The sequence below is a fragment of the Hemiscyllium ocellatum genome, chromosome 3, assembly GCF_020745735.1.
Source record: "Hemiscyllium ocellatum isolate sHemOce1 chromosome 3, sHemOce1.pat.X.cur, whole genome shotgun sequence".
Classification (NCBI taxonomy): Eukaryota; Metazoa; Chordata; class Chondrichthyes; order Orectolobiformes; family Hemiscylliidae; genus Hemiscyllium; species Hemiscyllium ocellatum.
In genome coordinates, this window is record NC_083403.1 from 67,803,611 (window position 1) to 67,820,292 (window position 16,682).

Below are 16,682 nucleotides of genomic sequence, written 5' to 3' on the forward strand. Positions count from 1 at the left end.
ATGTCAGCCATTTGTAATTAAGCCAGCAGCAGGCTGTGATGAAAATCATAACTATGATTCCCAGCAAAACAGCCAGATGAATTGTTATCCCAAACAGTTACGTCACTCTGGCATTTAACATGTGATTTTAATTCATAATAAAGGGAATCAATAGTATTATCCTAAGTGACTTGAATTTAACTGCATGTCCAATTAATCTATGAACAGTGATTTTTTTTCTGATCATGGGTATATTTTAAATGCAAGTAGTTAATGCAGATATAAGGTCATGAAAGGCCAATTTATCGTTATATACAACACTTAGCTGCATAGAGGTATGCCAGTTTTGAGTTTTACTAAACTAACTCACAAAAATGCTTCTTTTCAGTACTGTACTTACGGATAGCATGCCATTTTTTTCAATATACTGCTTCAGAGAATTAAGTTACTGAGCCTTGCACGTAGCTTTTATGAAGGAAGCCTGTGTATTTCTTTATTCTGTTCATTAAACACACAAGATTTCATGCAATTCATAAGGAATTAACATTGTAATATGGCATGCAAAGCAATTTTTATTGAGGTCGCCTGTAGAATGTATCTGAAGCACTTGAAGTGAGGTATTTAGCCCCTTAATAAACAACGTCAGATTTCTTAAAATAAGGCCTTTTTAAAATAATTTTTAACTAAATCATGATGTCTATCATCCTAGTCATTAACTTAATTCAAAGCTTTTCACTGCAAAGGTTTTAGTAAACAAGGGCCATGGGCTTGGATGAGTGTATCTGGCAAACAGTTGAGCCATCGGTTGCAGGATTTGGCTGGATCACATTTTACTCTACCAGGTCAGATTCTTCTCCAACAGTACCGTCATTAATCTCGGAGTATTCCAGACAGCAAAATTAACCCAGTTCTACAATCAACTGCCAACTTTAAACCAACTCTAAGGGAACTTCTTAGGAAATTGAAAATTCCACTGGGCAATTCCCTCACACCTGGAATGCTCAAAGAAACCTCCATAAAGTCATACAGATTGGGATTGACTTACTTAAGGTTAATCCTTACCCAAGCAAAGTAAGAGAATTTAGAACCTATTCTAGTGACTGACTGACCCTGAACCTTTGACTTATCATTGAAGCTGCATCGCCCTCAAATATACTTAATGATCCTCTCTACCAACGCAGCATCCATCTCCTGCAGAGCTGATAACTCCCTGACCTTGACCCTGACTTTACATACTTACCAATTCTCAATAGCTTGATGTTTACACTCCAGCATTCACACTGTAGAAGTGGGTATAGATTTTGCAATGATCTTCAACACTGTTAAACTCAAGAAGTACTGGCCAGGTCATATCAAGAGGCCACTCCAGAAATTTACAGCACAGGCATCATTTCAAGGTTATGCGGGTGAGCTTTTCATCTAATCATAGTTGAAAATAGAGATTATTTTTCAACCCTGATCCAAATTTCTGAGTCATTTCATCACCCTTTCCTCTTGGAATGACAGATTTTTTTCCAATTTCCCTGTCATCTCCAAAGTCAAAAAATATGTCATTGCCTTCCAAATGCATGTCTGTATTTCTCAAAATTCCTGTTGAAATCACGTAGAAAGCCTGGCTGTAAATTGAAGAGGGTCCCTGTGTTGTTAAATACCAAGTCTAATTTTAGAGTGAGTTTAAGGATTTTTGGGGAGATGCTATCAAGTGGTATTATCACTATACTATTAATCCAGAGACCTAGGTAAGGTTTTGGGAACCCATGTTCAAACCCTGCCATGTCAGATGGTGGAATTTGAGTCCTGAGAAAGTCTGAATTAAGAATCTGATGACACCATTGCACAATGTTGGAAAAACCCATCTGTTTCACTAATGTCTTTTAGGGAAGGAATCTGCCATCCTTACTTGGCCTGGCATACAAGTGACTCCAGGCCCACAACAATGTGGTTGATACTTAACAGCTTTCTGGGCAATTAGGGATGGGCAATAAATGCTGGCCCAGCCAGAGTCACCCACATCCCGTGAATGAATAAAATAAAACTAACAGTATAAATTCTTAACATTCACTGAGAGGTTGATGGCATGTTCTGGTTTTAGCAAACGTAACAATGGAGAGCAAATTGTGCAGCACTTGTTCCCAATTTAATGGGATAGATTTCTCTTGTGACAATTTGCTGGGTTCTTCCCACACTAATCATGGGAAGTTCATTCATCTGGCTATTTGGTATCAAGCAACTTCTGGGTCAGTACTTCTTCAGATTGCACAAGATCCCTGTGATCTTAATTTGCCTACAACTATCCCAAAATCTTGAGGCTATATGAATGATTCTGTTAGGAATTTTTATGCTTCCCTTAATATAGGGGTGTGAAATTTCAGATGTGAGGAATATTCAGATAAACTGAGTTCCATTTCATCATAAAAACCATTATACACATGTGGGATTGGAATCGCTAGTCTCTGGTGAAAAATTCTATCACTTTCAACAATGAGAAAGGGTTATTGCATTTGTGTGCATTTAGTGACACGTGCATAGGATTTAACTATGTATCAGGCAGGATATCTGATGGTAAGCATTAGGCGCTATATGAGAAGTCATAGAATCATAGATATGTACAACACGGAAACAGACCCTTCACTCCAACTCATCCATGCTGACTAAGTTGATTTAGTCCCATTTGCCAGCACTTGGTCCATATCTCTCCAAAGCCTTCCTATTTATATACCCATCGAGATGCATTTTAAATGTTGTAATTGTACTAGCCTCCCAACTTCCTCTGGCAGCTCATTCCATACATGTACCATCCTCTGTGTGAAAAAGTTGCCCCTTAGGTCCCTTTTTAAATCCTCCCACTCTCACCTTAAACCTATGTCCTCTAGTTTTGGACTCCCCAAATCCAGGGAAAAGACCTTATTATTTACTCTATCCACACCTCCTCATGATTTCATAGGCCTGTGTCAGGTTACCCCTCAGCCTCCAATGCTCTAGTGAAAACAGCCTCTCCCGATAGCTCAAACCCTCCAAACCCAGCAAAATTCTTGTAAATCTTTTCTGAACCCTTTCAAGTTTCACAACATCCTTCTTATAAGAGGGAATCCAGAATTGCACATAATATTCCAAAAGTGGCATAAGTACTGTTTTTTTATGGAAATGATAACTTTTTCAGTTGGAGAATTATATGACTTTGGAACTCTGCATCAGAAGGCAGTGAAAGTGGGAAAAGAACACTCGTAATCATAGGCACTGAATATGTTCCTATTTGGTATACATTTATGCCAATTAATTGGACTGTACAGCCCCTAATGTTTAGTTACTAGGTGTTATGTATGGATCTCAAATAAATTCTAAATGTTCCTACATATCTCTGATGGAAAGTGCCAGAATGCTACCTCAAGATCAAAATAATTAAGGGAGATAGAAGGAAGCTATTTCCACAGTGGTACATCTTGGACTCATAATAGTGTAAAAATTAAAACTAGATCTTTTAAAAGTGAAGTTGAGAAGCACTTGCACTTACCAACTGGGCAGAAGGTTGGGCATCGCTTCAGCAAACAGTAATTTTTGCTAATAAAAGTAAAATGTGCTGGAGAAACGCAACAGATCTGGCAGTATCTGTGCAGAGAGAAGCAGAGTTAAGATTTTGAGTTCAGTATGACTATTCTTCAAAACCTTTGGGGAGCGCCTGTACTAAGAATTATATTTAAAATCGATTTAAAGCTACCGGTAGGGCTCACAGTGATTCATTTGTGCATACAACTACATTTAGTTATTGCTTGCAAACAGCAGTGTAAGGAATGCCTCCAGGCTTTGTATTTTTTTTCACTGAATAAAGAGTGATGGGGATAACCAATCCTGTTGCATTTCCTTGGCAAAGTCCCCACCAATCAGAGTCAATCTGTCTGGCTTGAATTTAATAAGTTAACTAGGACAGTTAAAGGACTTGCAGCATCTTTGTGTCAATAAATCTACCTTCTCTTTTTATGCTGTAAAAATTATTTCCTCTCTGCAGTTGTTTTTCTTATTGTTTCAGTCCTGATGAGTGCAAGATGAAAAGCTTTGACTTTGTTGTAAAGAATGTGAGTTCACAGTCATTCTGTGTGTCATTTCTCATCAACATATCCTTAACTGAATGGAGAAGTTTGTCTTGCTTTGAACATTCTTTATTCAACAGCAGGCAATGACTGTGCCCTTCTCTTGTTTGATGCCACTCCATTCAGAGGACCGGAGGTGAACTTTATGGGTCATCCATTCCTTTTTCAGGACAGACTACACCCTGTAGGACATAGGTACCTCAGGCATGAAGGTGACCAGTCAGGAAGCTGTGTTAGCTGAAGTATGTCTTACACTTTGACAATAAGAGCCTGAAAAAAGCAGCATGACACCATTGTTGATTTGTTGAAAGAAGATGTGCAGCATCTAGCCATGCTCTTAGAATACAACACAGGCTGACAAACCTCATGCAGTTTCTATCTCTTCACTAATTATACTGTGCAGCTGTGCCTCTGTCCTACAGTCCGACTAAACACTCCAATGTTGTACAACAGCAACCACAATTTGGATATCCTGCTCATTTTGAGTGGGCCAGTCAGCTTGACCTTCCTGCAGCCACAGCAGCATTTGCAGAAAGAATCCTCCCTGACAATGTACTGATGCCCACTGCAGACTGTCTTCCTACCATTCTTACCTACCAAATGCCTGAATGCAGAGAACAATTTTCCAATTCGCACAGTTTATCAACAACCAGTATGCTCCAGCAGGTTTCCAGAGATTCATTACTTAATTTGTTAACAAATCATTCCGAAGGTCAGATCACTGAAACAATAGTGAATGAACAATCAGATTCCTCTCTTAGTTTATTAACTTATTTGAGCTCAATACTTTCAACAGATCAGCCTGCTAGAGAGTCTCTTTATCTGAGGTGATGTCACGCTATCACGTTGAATTATTGAAGTTCTTCTATTCCAATTTTCCTGTCATTGACTTCAAACAAGTCTACACATCAGAAATGGCTCTGTATTGATGCTTTTATATCCTCAGTGCTTCTACCTCAATCCACCTCAGCATACTGCAACAGTGTGCTTGACAGGTCGTACTCTTACTGAAGGGTCACAGATGATCCATCTTCTTCAGATTCTGATGAGGGTTTTCCAGAGGAAGCAAGTTACTGGGATCTTCTACAGTGCCCCAAAGTCTAGGAACCTCAGCACAACTCCAGGTCTGAGGGTTTGTCTCTTCAGTCTACTGTTTGTTGACACCTTTTCGTAGCTAATGCCTTCAGGCATGGTGCTGAGTATGCTCCAAGTATTAGTGGTCATGTCAGATTGTACATTCAGCCTGCTCAAGGGTCTGCTTTCCTATAAACAGAAATGTGAACCACTGAAGTCCCATCCTTTCCAATTTGGGGCTAGGAAAGAGTTAAAAAGTGATTTGGAGGGACGGATGGGATGATAGAGGAGGTGATGGTAGGAAGTGGGCATAGGGGAAGCATTGGTAGCTCAATATTAAGGGCAATGTAACTGTTGAATGATAATGATTTAAAAGAATCGAACAATTCACTTGAGCAAGGTATAAGATAGTGGGAGAGTCTTGTTACTGTTAACAAATAGATGCACATGGAATTAGGACCAAGTCTATACAGTTCTAAGCATGCTCCCTTGTAATCACTCATGTACAAAGAATAACAATTAATAAATATTTTTGCTCAATAGAAGGAGGACAGTTTCACTTCTCTCTATATCGTCATTATTAACTCACTGAAATTGATAGCAGGAACATGGAGAAGGGTGGGTTTGGTATACCTTTGTCACCATAACCCCACCACGATCGGTAAAATTCCATCAGAACAGCAGTATAATGATCATCACACTTCACTGAAGATTAGAATAGGAAGTATTCACAAATCAATATCGGGACAGGTTACTTGTCACCATTAAGGAACATAACCATCAGCAAAAAACGAAATTTGTTTTTGGTATTTTCAAACAAATGACTAATTAAAATATTTGGACCAATGTGCCATCATATAAATTGCTTGTATTATATTGTGATGCATGTTGTTTTCCCTGCTTTAAACATTTGCCAATGATTTTCTTTCTTGTAACTGTGTGCCTTTATGGATTCATTGTCACACTGTGATTCTGTACCAAGACTGGAAGCAATTTACTTAAGAAGCATAGACTGTAAAACTAAAAGTTAGATACCTGTACAGCAAACACATCAGACATTTTGTTGGTATTACATGAATAATTTACTCATGTTGATTTAAAAATGTCAACATAAAATGAATTTGCAAGAGAAATCATTACTTCAGTTGCTTTAGGGACTCGGTTGCAATCTATTACTCAATAAATTATGAAACTTGAATAATTTATCACTTTGTATTCCAGAACTGTCAGAATAATACAACTGGGGACCACTGTGAAAAATGTCTTGATGGATATATTGGTGATGTTGTCCAGGGTCATCATAAGTCTTGTCAGCCTTGTCCCTGCCCTATGAGTATTCCTTCAAATAAGTAAGTGGAAAAAAGAATTACCACAGCCCTGCAATGGTTGTATGCTTTATAATGTGAAGTCTGTGTAAAATATATCTAAACAACATAGAGCTAATGTATGTAATTTTTGGATTAAAAAAAAGGGTCTAGTTGAGAAGATACTTTTGTACTTATCAAACTTGTTTAAAAACAAAACTTAATATGTGAAGCAATTCATGACCTCTTCATTTGGAAGTTCTAAGTGCAATTTGTCACCTGTAAGGAGTTGGTTTTTGAACAGGATAACATGCTTGACAGTACATATCGAGCGACAAAGTGGCCTTGCCTCAACCAAATGGTAATACATGTAATTAGCATAGTAATACTTCTCTTATGTCCTTCAAGTGAGCTTAGATAAAATTATACCATAATGTCTCCAAGTAAAGCAAATGTGCCCAATAGAAAACATTAAGACAGTACACTCTTGGATTTCAAAGAAGATATTCTCATTTTTCAAGTTAAAATTAGTTATAAATAGATTGTTTACATAGAAGGATTATCAATCCTTGTTTTATACAAATTGTAAAATCAAACCGCTTGCCTGTAGTAAAAAGTGCAGCATTGAATTTAATAAGTCAAACCTGGACTAATGTGAATCAAAAAGATGTCCACCCACAGAATGTTTGTGACATCAGTAAAATAAATGGAGGTAATATGGCATGAATATTGTAGAATCATTAGTAATGTGATTTCTTGGACCCAACACCACTGGCAGAATGAAATGCTCTGAATGCTGTCTCATATTTAGCTCAGGAACACATACCAAAAAGATAGGGCTCTTTTAGAGAAAGATGTCTTCAAATTTATTAATAACATTGTCTGTTTACATTGCTATAATATCACAAATTTACATAGAGACTGGATTCTGTTTTCACTGATGTTCCTTTAACCATTACGTACACATAACTGACTGACTGAACACATTGCTCTGACTTATTATACAGAGGGAGTGATTGCAAATGAGGCTAGTACCTTTACATGTATTATGTCACATTTTCTAATTTTGTGTAACTGTCTTAAAGGTACAGGCTGTTCTGGTCTGGAATCTATGCAATAACACAACAATTGTCTTACACAAAGAAAGGGCTTTAAAAAAAAGCATTTTAACATTGCTAAGAATATAAAATGACTTTTTTTTTCTTCTTTCTGTTTTTCAGTTTTGCTGTTTCCTGTAAGATTAAAGCCAACAAATTACGTTGCTTCTGTCAGGAAAATTACGCTGGACCCAGATGTGAAAGGTCACTTTTTTTTTATTTGGTTGTTTGCATTAAAACGTGTATGATAGAAAACCATAATTTCAAGTCTGGAAGACCAACATGATTTGCTGGATTGTTTAGAGTTTGGATAAACAGTGGTGCCACCATTTTAATTTCACAAAGTTGTGCAGACAGCAGACAAACGTGCCATGTGGCCCCAAAGCATTTATGCTTTATCAATACCGTGTATTTTTCCACCTGATGGGTAGAATGGACGTTTACCTATTGGGGTTTGCAAGTAGAATGAGCTTAAATCTCCTCAGATGACCTTCCCACCAGGCTCCTGAACACCCCACATTCTCCCCAATTTTATAGGGGGTGCAGGTACGACTTTGGGGTGTGCACCATCTTTGCCTCAATTAAGGGCCTTAAGTAGCCAATTAATGGCAACTTTAGGGCTGCACCCAACCCTAACTTCTTGGCCAGTGAGAGGAGCTCAACAGTGGATGGAAGCCAGAAGCATGACCCTGCTATAACTTTAGGCAGGGTGGGGGTATCCTTATCAACATCTTTCTTTCAACTTCCACCATTCGCTGAGGTCTTCCACTCCATTCATGTGTTCATCCCACCACCCCCCTCCAAATCTCTCCATGAACACCCCCACTTCATTCTACCAGCCACTCTACCTCAAGCATCCTATACTTATGCAGTTCTGGGACTACATGTATCTGCAGTTCTGTATGCCACAGGGGTTACTTAGTCAGAAGCTTTCTGAGGTCTTGATTTGCTCCTGAGTTAGGGACAGAAGTCCCATCTACAACTTATTTGGGATCAGAGAAGGTAGTATTAGAACACAGAATCACTACCGTGCAGAAAGAGGCCAATCAGCCCATCAAGTCTGCACTGACCCTCTGAACAGCATCCCTTCCAGACCCATCCTCTCCTCGTAACCCAACATATAGCATGGCTAATCCACCTGGCCTGCATATTTTTGGACTGTGGGAGGAAACCAGAGCACCCAGCAGAAACCCACTTAGTCACAGCGAGAGCACACAAACTCCACACAGGCATTCACCCAAGGCTGGCACTGTGAGGCAGCAGTACTAACCACTCAGCCACTGTACTGCAGGAATTCTGGAGTGGACAAAGTTAAAAATCACACAATGCCAGGTTACAGTCCCAACAGGTTTATTTGGGAGCACTAGCTTTTAGAGCACTGCTCCTTCATCAGGTAACTGGTGGGGCAGGATCATAAGACACAGAATGTATAGCAGAAGAACACAGTGTCATGCAATTGAAAAGATATATCGAACAAAGCTAGATTTCTGTTAAGTTTTTCATCTTTTAGAATGGGTTGTAGGTTTTGGTTCATTAATATGCAAATCCCAGAACTTCTTTTAAATCACTTTCTATTTCCAGTAGAACCAATCTGACTCAAGATTTGGATACAGACAGACTCTAACCTCACAGCTTTAATATATTGTCTGAGCTGAGGTGTCTTTTTTTTATAAAACCTTAAGTTATCTTGAGAATGTAACTCAATGATTAGAGAACTTAGAGCTGAAGGCAGAAGTGGGTACTGCAGATGCTGGAGATGAGAGTCTAGATTAGGGTGGTGCTGGAAAAGCACAGCAGGTCAGGTAGCATCCGAGGAGCGGGAAAACTGACGTTTTGGGCAAAAGCTTGATGAAGGGCTTTTGTCCGAAATGTCGATTTTCCTGCTACTCAGATGCTGCCTGACCTGCTGAGCTTTTCCAGCACCACTCTAATCTTGAACCTAGAGCTGAAGACTCAGTCACATAAATAAGTAGTGATATTGGTCTGAGGTTTACTGCCACAGTGCTGTTCCTTTTGATTAACCTGAAAATAGGCATAAATACATTTAGTCTGCAATCCAACATCATCCTTCCAATTTCAGAGATACAGAAGAAGAGTGAATGCTGCAGTCTGACACACCAGTTCTTTTGACAAAATTATCCATCTATTGATTTATTAAAAAGTCAGTCAATTTCAATGTTTTTTTGTTGCCACTCCACTTCCTGCTAGTGTAAGAGAGTCGTTAGGAATGAATTGCATCAGATATGAGGAGGCAGCAGAAGAACAGATGAAAAAAAAACCTGTAAATGGGACCATGGCTTCATGTAGCATGAGATTGTGCTACCCAAGGTGGCAATGTCTGACTGTTAGTGGGCTCTCTTTATTCAGATTTTTGACTGGCATATTAATTAAGGAGAGAGTGAGAGTGAAGGAGAGCGTTCAGAACCAAATTCTGGTTCGGGTTTAATACCTGTTCCTCTGGTTGCCTTGTTTCACACGCTAGCCATCCTTTTCAGAACTAATTGACAGCTATTCCCCTGGCTCTTGATGTTTGATTCAACATGCTGAAGTGGTAGTGTGAGTTACAACAGACCTTGTACCACCAAAAATTGGAAAGTTCAGTCAAAGCTCCTGAAAACTACTTGTTTTGCTGGTGTCATCCATTACGTTTCTTAGATCCAGTACTATCCTTATGTAGTTCTGAGCTTTTGATGGTGGGCACTCTGATTATCCTTCACTTTCTGTTCCACAAAGAAATTGCTGTGGGTATTGGCTTATGTGAGTTAAGTGTCACTCCAGGGCATTGGCTGCAAAACAAACTAAAACTTAGAAGTGGATTTACCAGGATGTTGCTGGGAATGGAGGGTTTGAATTATAAAAATAGGCTGGGACTTATTTCACTAGAGAAAAGAAGGTTGAGAGTTGACATTACAGAGGTTTATAAAATTATGAGGGCCATAGATAAGGTGAATAGCAAAGGTCTTTTCCCTTGGGTGGGTGAGTTCAAAACTAGGGGGCCATACTATTAAGTTGAGAGGAGAAAGTATTAAAAAAGACATGTGGGGTAACTTTTTTACAAGTAAAAAATGAGGTCTGCAGATGCTGGAGATCACAGCTGAAAATGTGTTGCTGGTCAAAGCACAGCAGGCCAGGCAGCATCTCAGGAATAGAGAATTCGATGTTTCGAGCATAAGCCCTTCATCCGGAATGAGAGAGAGTAGCCAAGCAGGCTAAGATAAAAGGTAGGGAGGAGGGACTTGGGGGAGGTGCGATGGAGGTGGGATAGGTGGAAGGAGGTCAAGGTGAGGGTGATAGGCCGGAGTGGGGTGGGGGCGGAGAGGTCAGGAAGAAGATTGCAGGTTAGGAGGGCGGTGCTGAGTTGAGGGAACCGACTGAGACAAGGTGGGGGGAGGGGAAATGAGGAAACTGGAGAAATCTGAATTCATACCTTGTGGTTGGAGGGTTCCCAGGTGGAAGATGAGGCGCTCCTCCTCCAGCCGTCGTGTTGTTATGTTCTGCTGGTGGAGGAGTCCAAGGACCTGCATGTCCTCGGTGGAGTGGGAGGGAGAGTTAAAGTGTTGAGCCACGGGGTGGTTGGGTTGGTTGGTCCGGGCGTCCCTGAGGTGTTCTCTGAAGCGTTCCGCAAGTAAGCGGCCTGTCTCACCAATATAGAGGAGGCCACATCGGGTGCAGCGGATGCAATAGATGATGTGTGTGGAGGTACAGGTGAACGTGTGGCGGATATGGAAGGATCCCTTGGGGCCTTGGAGGGAAGTGAGTGTGGAGGTGTGGGCGCAAGTTTTACATTTCCTGCGGTTGCAGGGGAAGGTGCCGGGGGTGGAGGTTGGGTTGGTGGGGGGTGTGGACCTGACGAGGGAGTCAAGAAGGGAGTGGTCCTTGCGGAACGCTGATAGGGGAGGGGAGGGAAATATATCCTTGGTGGTGGAGTCCGTTTGGAGGTGGCGGAAATGACGGCGGATGATACGTTGGGGTCCGTTTGGAGGTGGCGGAAATACTTTTTTACAAAGAGAGTAGTTCACGTGTGGAATGAACTGCCGGACAAAGTGGTGGATGCAGGTAAAGTTGCAATATTTATGAGATATTCAGGTAAGTACATGAATATGAAAGGTTTGTGGGATATGGGCCAAATCCAAGCAAATGGGACTAGTTTAGTTTGTGAACAGAGTGAGCATGGGCTAGTTGGACCGAAGAGACTATTTCCATGTTGTGTGACTATGACTTAAGTGTATTTTCAGTAGGTCACAATTTCTGTGCAGAATATCGCTGATATTTTGCTTTCTTTTGCTGGGTGCTTCACAGTAAGAAAACCTACTGGTGGCTTACGCCATAGTGACCATAATGTTTTATTGCCTTAGTTCTGCTGAAAAATATGTTGTCCAAAAATTGCTATGGTATAAGGAGCATGCAGTTAAACCTTGCCTTGCACATTTAATGTTTCAATACTTTGTCCTGCACATTGCTGGAAGAGGGAGTTATAAAAGCAGCAAAACTGTTTGTAGGACATGAGGGGGCTGAGTGAACAGGTCAAATAACTATTTTTGAGAATTGTGAAGTTAACGCTGCAAGATCTGAACGAGTAAGTGGGAAAATCTAAAAGGAAAATTAAAGAGCGAGAAGGAAAAATTAAATTAACAGGTAGAACAAAGACAGCAAGATAAAAAGATCAACCTAACCTTTAAAAAAAAACTCCAATAACAATTTAAATCTAAATATATGAAAGGCTGCAATTGTTGCAGTTAAATTTCAGTGATGGAGAGGTTGTGTAATTACATTTTTGACATTTTAAAGCAGTGCTCAGAATAAAATGAACAGGTAGTAATTTTCAATGGTAAGGTGATTCGTATTTAACCTGCAAATGCAGAAACTTCACATTTAAGATAGACATTTTACTGGAGAGCCAGATGGTGCGATACAATTTTTGCAGTTATTTTAGAATGTTCACTTCAATTATATATCCAACCTCTCTACCAAGTTAGAAGAAATTCTTTGGCTTTAAACATTTTATCCGTACATTCTGCTAAAGTAGTCCATACTAGCCTTATAAAACAAAGAAATATGGATGATGGAGATCTAAAACAAAAACAGAAAATCTGGAGAAATTCACCAGGTCTAGCAGCAACTGTAGGAAGGAAGCAGAATATATGTTTCAGGCTGGTCACTCTTCATCAGGAAGCAATATATTGATTAGAATGCCACAATAGTAGTGTGGAAGAATATTTGTACCCCATCATAGTTAGACTGAGAGTCAAGTGCTTTCAAATGTCAATTTGCTCTGCATGCTTGACTTGTTTAACCCTGTAATCCTTTTCTGATTGTTAGAACACAATGCATGTGCATGTTTTGTGCATTGTTTACTTCTGGCACAGAGCATCCTGAATTGCTGCATGGTCACACATCTGTGCAATTTGGAAGGAATATTTTCAAGACTATTAATTTTTTTGTGGTTTCAATTTATATTTGCTTATTCTAGATGTGCTCCTGGTTACTATGGAACACCAATGCTGTATGGAAGTAGTTGCAGAAAATGTAACTGCAATGGTAATTCTGATCCCAATCTCATATTTGAAGACTGCAACGAGGAAACTGGGCATTGCCGGAATTGTCTGCGAAATACAACGGGCATCCATTGTGAACACTGTGCACCAGGGTACTATGGAGATGCTATTACTGCTAAAAATTGCACAGGTATGTTCATCCATTTAAATAGCTGTTATATCATCAAAGTAACTTCCAGATGCTGCTGGAGAACTTCAGAATGCAACAGAATGAACATTAAAGATTAAAATGTATTTATTCCGAGTTGCTAATGTGTACTTTATCACCAAAAGTGATGTGTATGTATGGCCAAGATGTGAAAACAATGAATTTAGAAATTTTTAAATAAGGAGAATGAACACTTTCGCAGACTTAAAGTATAAAATTAATCAAATGTGTTTGGAGTTTTTTTTCAGTACATTGACTACAAATTTCATACTTCCAAAAAATAAGATTTTAAAAAATAATTCCTTATAATATTTGTACCATTTTATTTGAGGGTGCTTAATCAAATTCCTAATGGAGGTTAGATTCATGAACTTCAAATAAGTGCTAATTTAATCTAATAAGGTTTCTTTATGGAAACCTGGTAAGAAAACTGTGACTATTCGTACCCTTTGTGAATAGCCAGAGGCCGAAGCTACAAAGTTATGTATTTATATCAGAAACAATAAAGAGGACTTAGATTCCATTGTAACTAGGTCACTAAACTTTCAACTCTGACCAAGTATGAATTTACTGCAAGCGAGACAAACATCTAAAATAAAATTGTACATGCTCACTTTCCTTTTCAAAAGCTAACGGTTAGCCTGTCCAAACAAACTGAATGATGAAATGTTATCAAGGAAAAACATTTGTTTAATTAATGTAAATAACCTAGCCTGAGTTAACAACTATTTCTCTACAAATGAACACTTGATGAAACAATTTTACTTCAACCACAAACATAACGTTTATTAGAGCTAGCTGAGGAGTGCTAGAAAGACTGAACTCTCCAATTCTCATTTGACTACAACAGGTATTTTTAAAATAATTTGTTTACCAGTTCATTGGATATTCATCTAAGCCGTGATTGGAAAAGATGCACACAAAAGTGTTTTTCTATCATTTTAAAAAGGAAACAGCATGATATTTATTGTAGTTAATACCCAATCTAATAAAACAATAAAACGACTCCAGTTCTGACATGTATTGTTGAAGATGAGCTGGTTCAGGAGTAATGGACTCTCTTTAAGCTGTACCTTGCTATTTTTTTTTACTTATTCTTAAACTATTCAAAATTACACTGGATCGTGGAGAATTGGAAAAGCTTTTCATTGTATTTTACTGTTTTTCTCGCTGCAATATGCATGTGACAATAAACAAAATCATTCATCATTCACACCTTATTCCTTCAAGAGGTTCAGACATTACACACAGGCAAGTTGCAAAGTTGGAATGGGTTTGCTTAAATTGTCGAAGGGTCGCAAAAGAAACTTCGTCATATACAGATGGCTGACTTCAACAATTCTTTCTGGTTTGGGTGACCTTTGCAGAGGTTGCATCAAGATGGTTTAAAATGTTGATGTGTGACATTTTCCTTTGATATCAGCAGCTTCCTCGGAATAAAAATACAGCCTGCAGTGTTTAACTAGTCAGAATACGGGCAGGGTATGTACCTGCAGATTGGCTGTGCAGGCTGAGACTGTACATTTGCTCCACATTGTAACCCAGACATGGTATATCTAATCTCTAACTGACCCTGGAAAAGCACTTTCTTTAATCACAAAGGGTTAGCTTGTGCATCACGTGATCTCCATTCACAATCTGCCCAATTACCAAATAAAGTCAGAACAAGCAAGGGAAACCTTAATTGCAGGTTCATTGTTTTTTGATTAGATGGCCATTACACTTCTCCTTCTCAATTAGGGTCCATTGTTTAAAGTGATTGACTTCAGTAGCTTAGTCCATACTCCTCTGATTGCAGAGGTTGTCATAGAGATGTACAGCATGGAAACAGACCCTTCGATCTAACTCGTCCATGCTGACCAGCTATCCTAACCTAATCTAACCCCATTTGCCAGCACTTGGCTCATATCCCTCAAAACTCTTCCGATTCATATACCCATTCAGATAGCTTTGAAGTGTTGTAGTTGTTGTGTCTGGATGTTTTGTGAACATTCAGGTGATTGGTCAATCATACTTGATGAAGTTGCTTGTCTCTAGGCCCCTACTTCCTGCCAGCCATTTTGGTGGTTTTGTTAACTGCTAGGTGAAGTGATATTAATATTCAGCCATCTTGATAGCAAGCAGGGGTCCTGCATTACAGTGATATTGCCCTTACCTGTGGACAAAAGCTTGGGGTTTAAGTTGCGTCCTCCCTGGAGGTAAATCTGAACAGGTTGATGGTGCAGTGGTAGTGTCCCTGCCTCTAGGTCAGAAGGTTTGGTCTTAAGTCTAGTTGTATGGGTTACCTGAATTGTTTTAAAACTTATACTGCGATTTCAGCTCATTCAGTAAAGTCATTTTTTGATATGAAACAAGATCTTATCAACACTTGCAACAAACAATTGGACTTAGTTAATGTATAGCAATACAAAATAATACAAACTCAATGCTTCCTATCAATGGGCCATCTTAACAGACCAAGACAGATTAGTTCCTAACCAGCCCATTTCCTTGGAAGTTCCAAGTTTGATGAAAGCTTGTTATGTTGCTCTGCTGGAAATCTAATTGACTTCCTCTCCCTATCTTTTATTCCCTGTGTCCATAAATCTGCAGGAGTATTTAAGGCAGAGGGGAAAAAAAACAGAAACTACCCAGCAAGTCAGTCAGCTTTAGTAGAGAGAAAGAGAGTTAACATTTCAGGCCAATGACCATTCAACACAATAAATAACTCCACTTTTATGCATGTGAGATATTTATCAATTATAGATAGACTATTTCTAAATCATTTACTTTTTACAGTTGATTAAAACATTAAGTTAAATCCTATCTCAATAACATCTTTTTTGTCATTCCTCTTTTTGAAGCTTGTGCAAATACACAGTTTTAAAACTAATTCATTTCCAAATCCTTTTAGTGGAAGAAAAGGTGAAGTATATTGTAATTTACCCAAACTTCATATTTTAAATAGTTAGAGGCATAGAATCATAGTGATGTACAGCATGGAAACAGACCCTTTGGTCCAACTTGTCCGTGCCGACCAGATATCTTAACCTAATCTAGTCCCATTTGCCAGCCTTCCTATTCATATACCCATCCAGATGTCTTTTAAATGTTGCAATTGTACCAGCATCCACCACTTCTTCTGGCAGCTCATTCCATACACGTCACACCCTCTACGTGAAAAGGTTGCCCCTCAGGTCCCTGTTATATCTTTCCCCTCTCACCCTAAACCTATGCCCTCTAGTTCTGGACTCCCTCGCCCCAGGGAAAGGACCTTGTCCATGTCCCCTATGATTTTATAAACCTCTATTAGGTCACCCCTCAGCCTCTGACGCTCCAGGGAAAACAGCGCTAGCCTATTTAACCTCTCCCTAAAGCTCAAATCCTCCAACCCTACCAACATACTTGTAATCTTTTCTGGACCATTTCAAGTTTCACAACACCTTCCCGATAGGAAGGAG

The 16,682-nt window shown here is 39.3% G+C and overlaps 1 protein-coding gene across 1 annotated transcript in view; it reads left to right on the plus strand.

The window, feature by feature from the left end:
• lama4 (laminin, alpha 4) overlaps nucleotides 1–16,682 on the plus strand; it is a 184,879-nt gene that overhangs the window by 33,807 nt on the left and 134,390 nt on the right. The window contains exons 3-5 of the mRNA XM_060850742.1: nucleotides 6,360–6,487; nucleotides 7,663–7,743; nucleotides 13,010–13,224. Coding sequence (XP_060706725.1) covers nucleotides 6,360–6,487; nucleotides 7,663–7,743; nucleotides 13,010–13,224 — 424 coding nt within the window. The remainder of the gene's footprint in view (nucleotides 1–6,359; nucleotides 6,488–7,662; nucleotides 7,744–13,009; nucleotides 13,225–16,682) is intronic.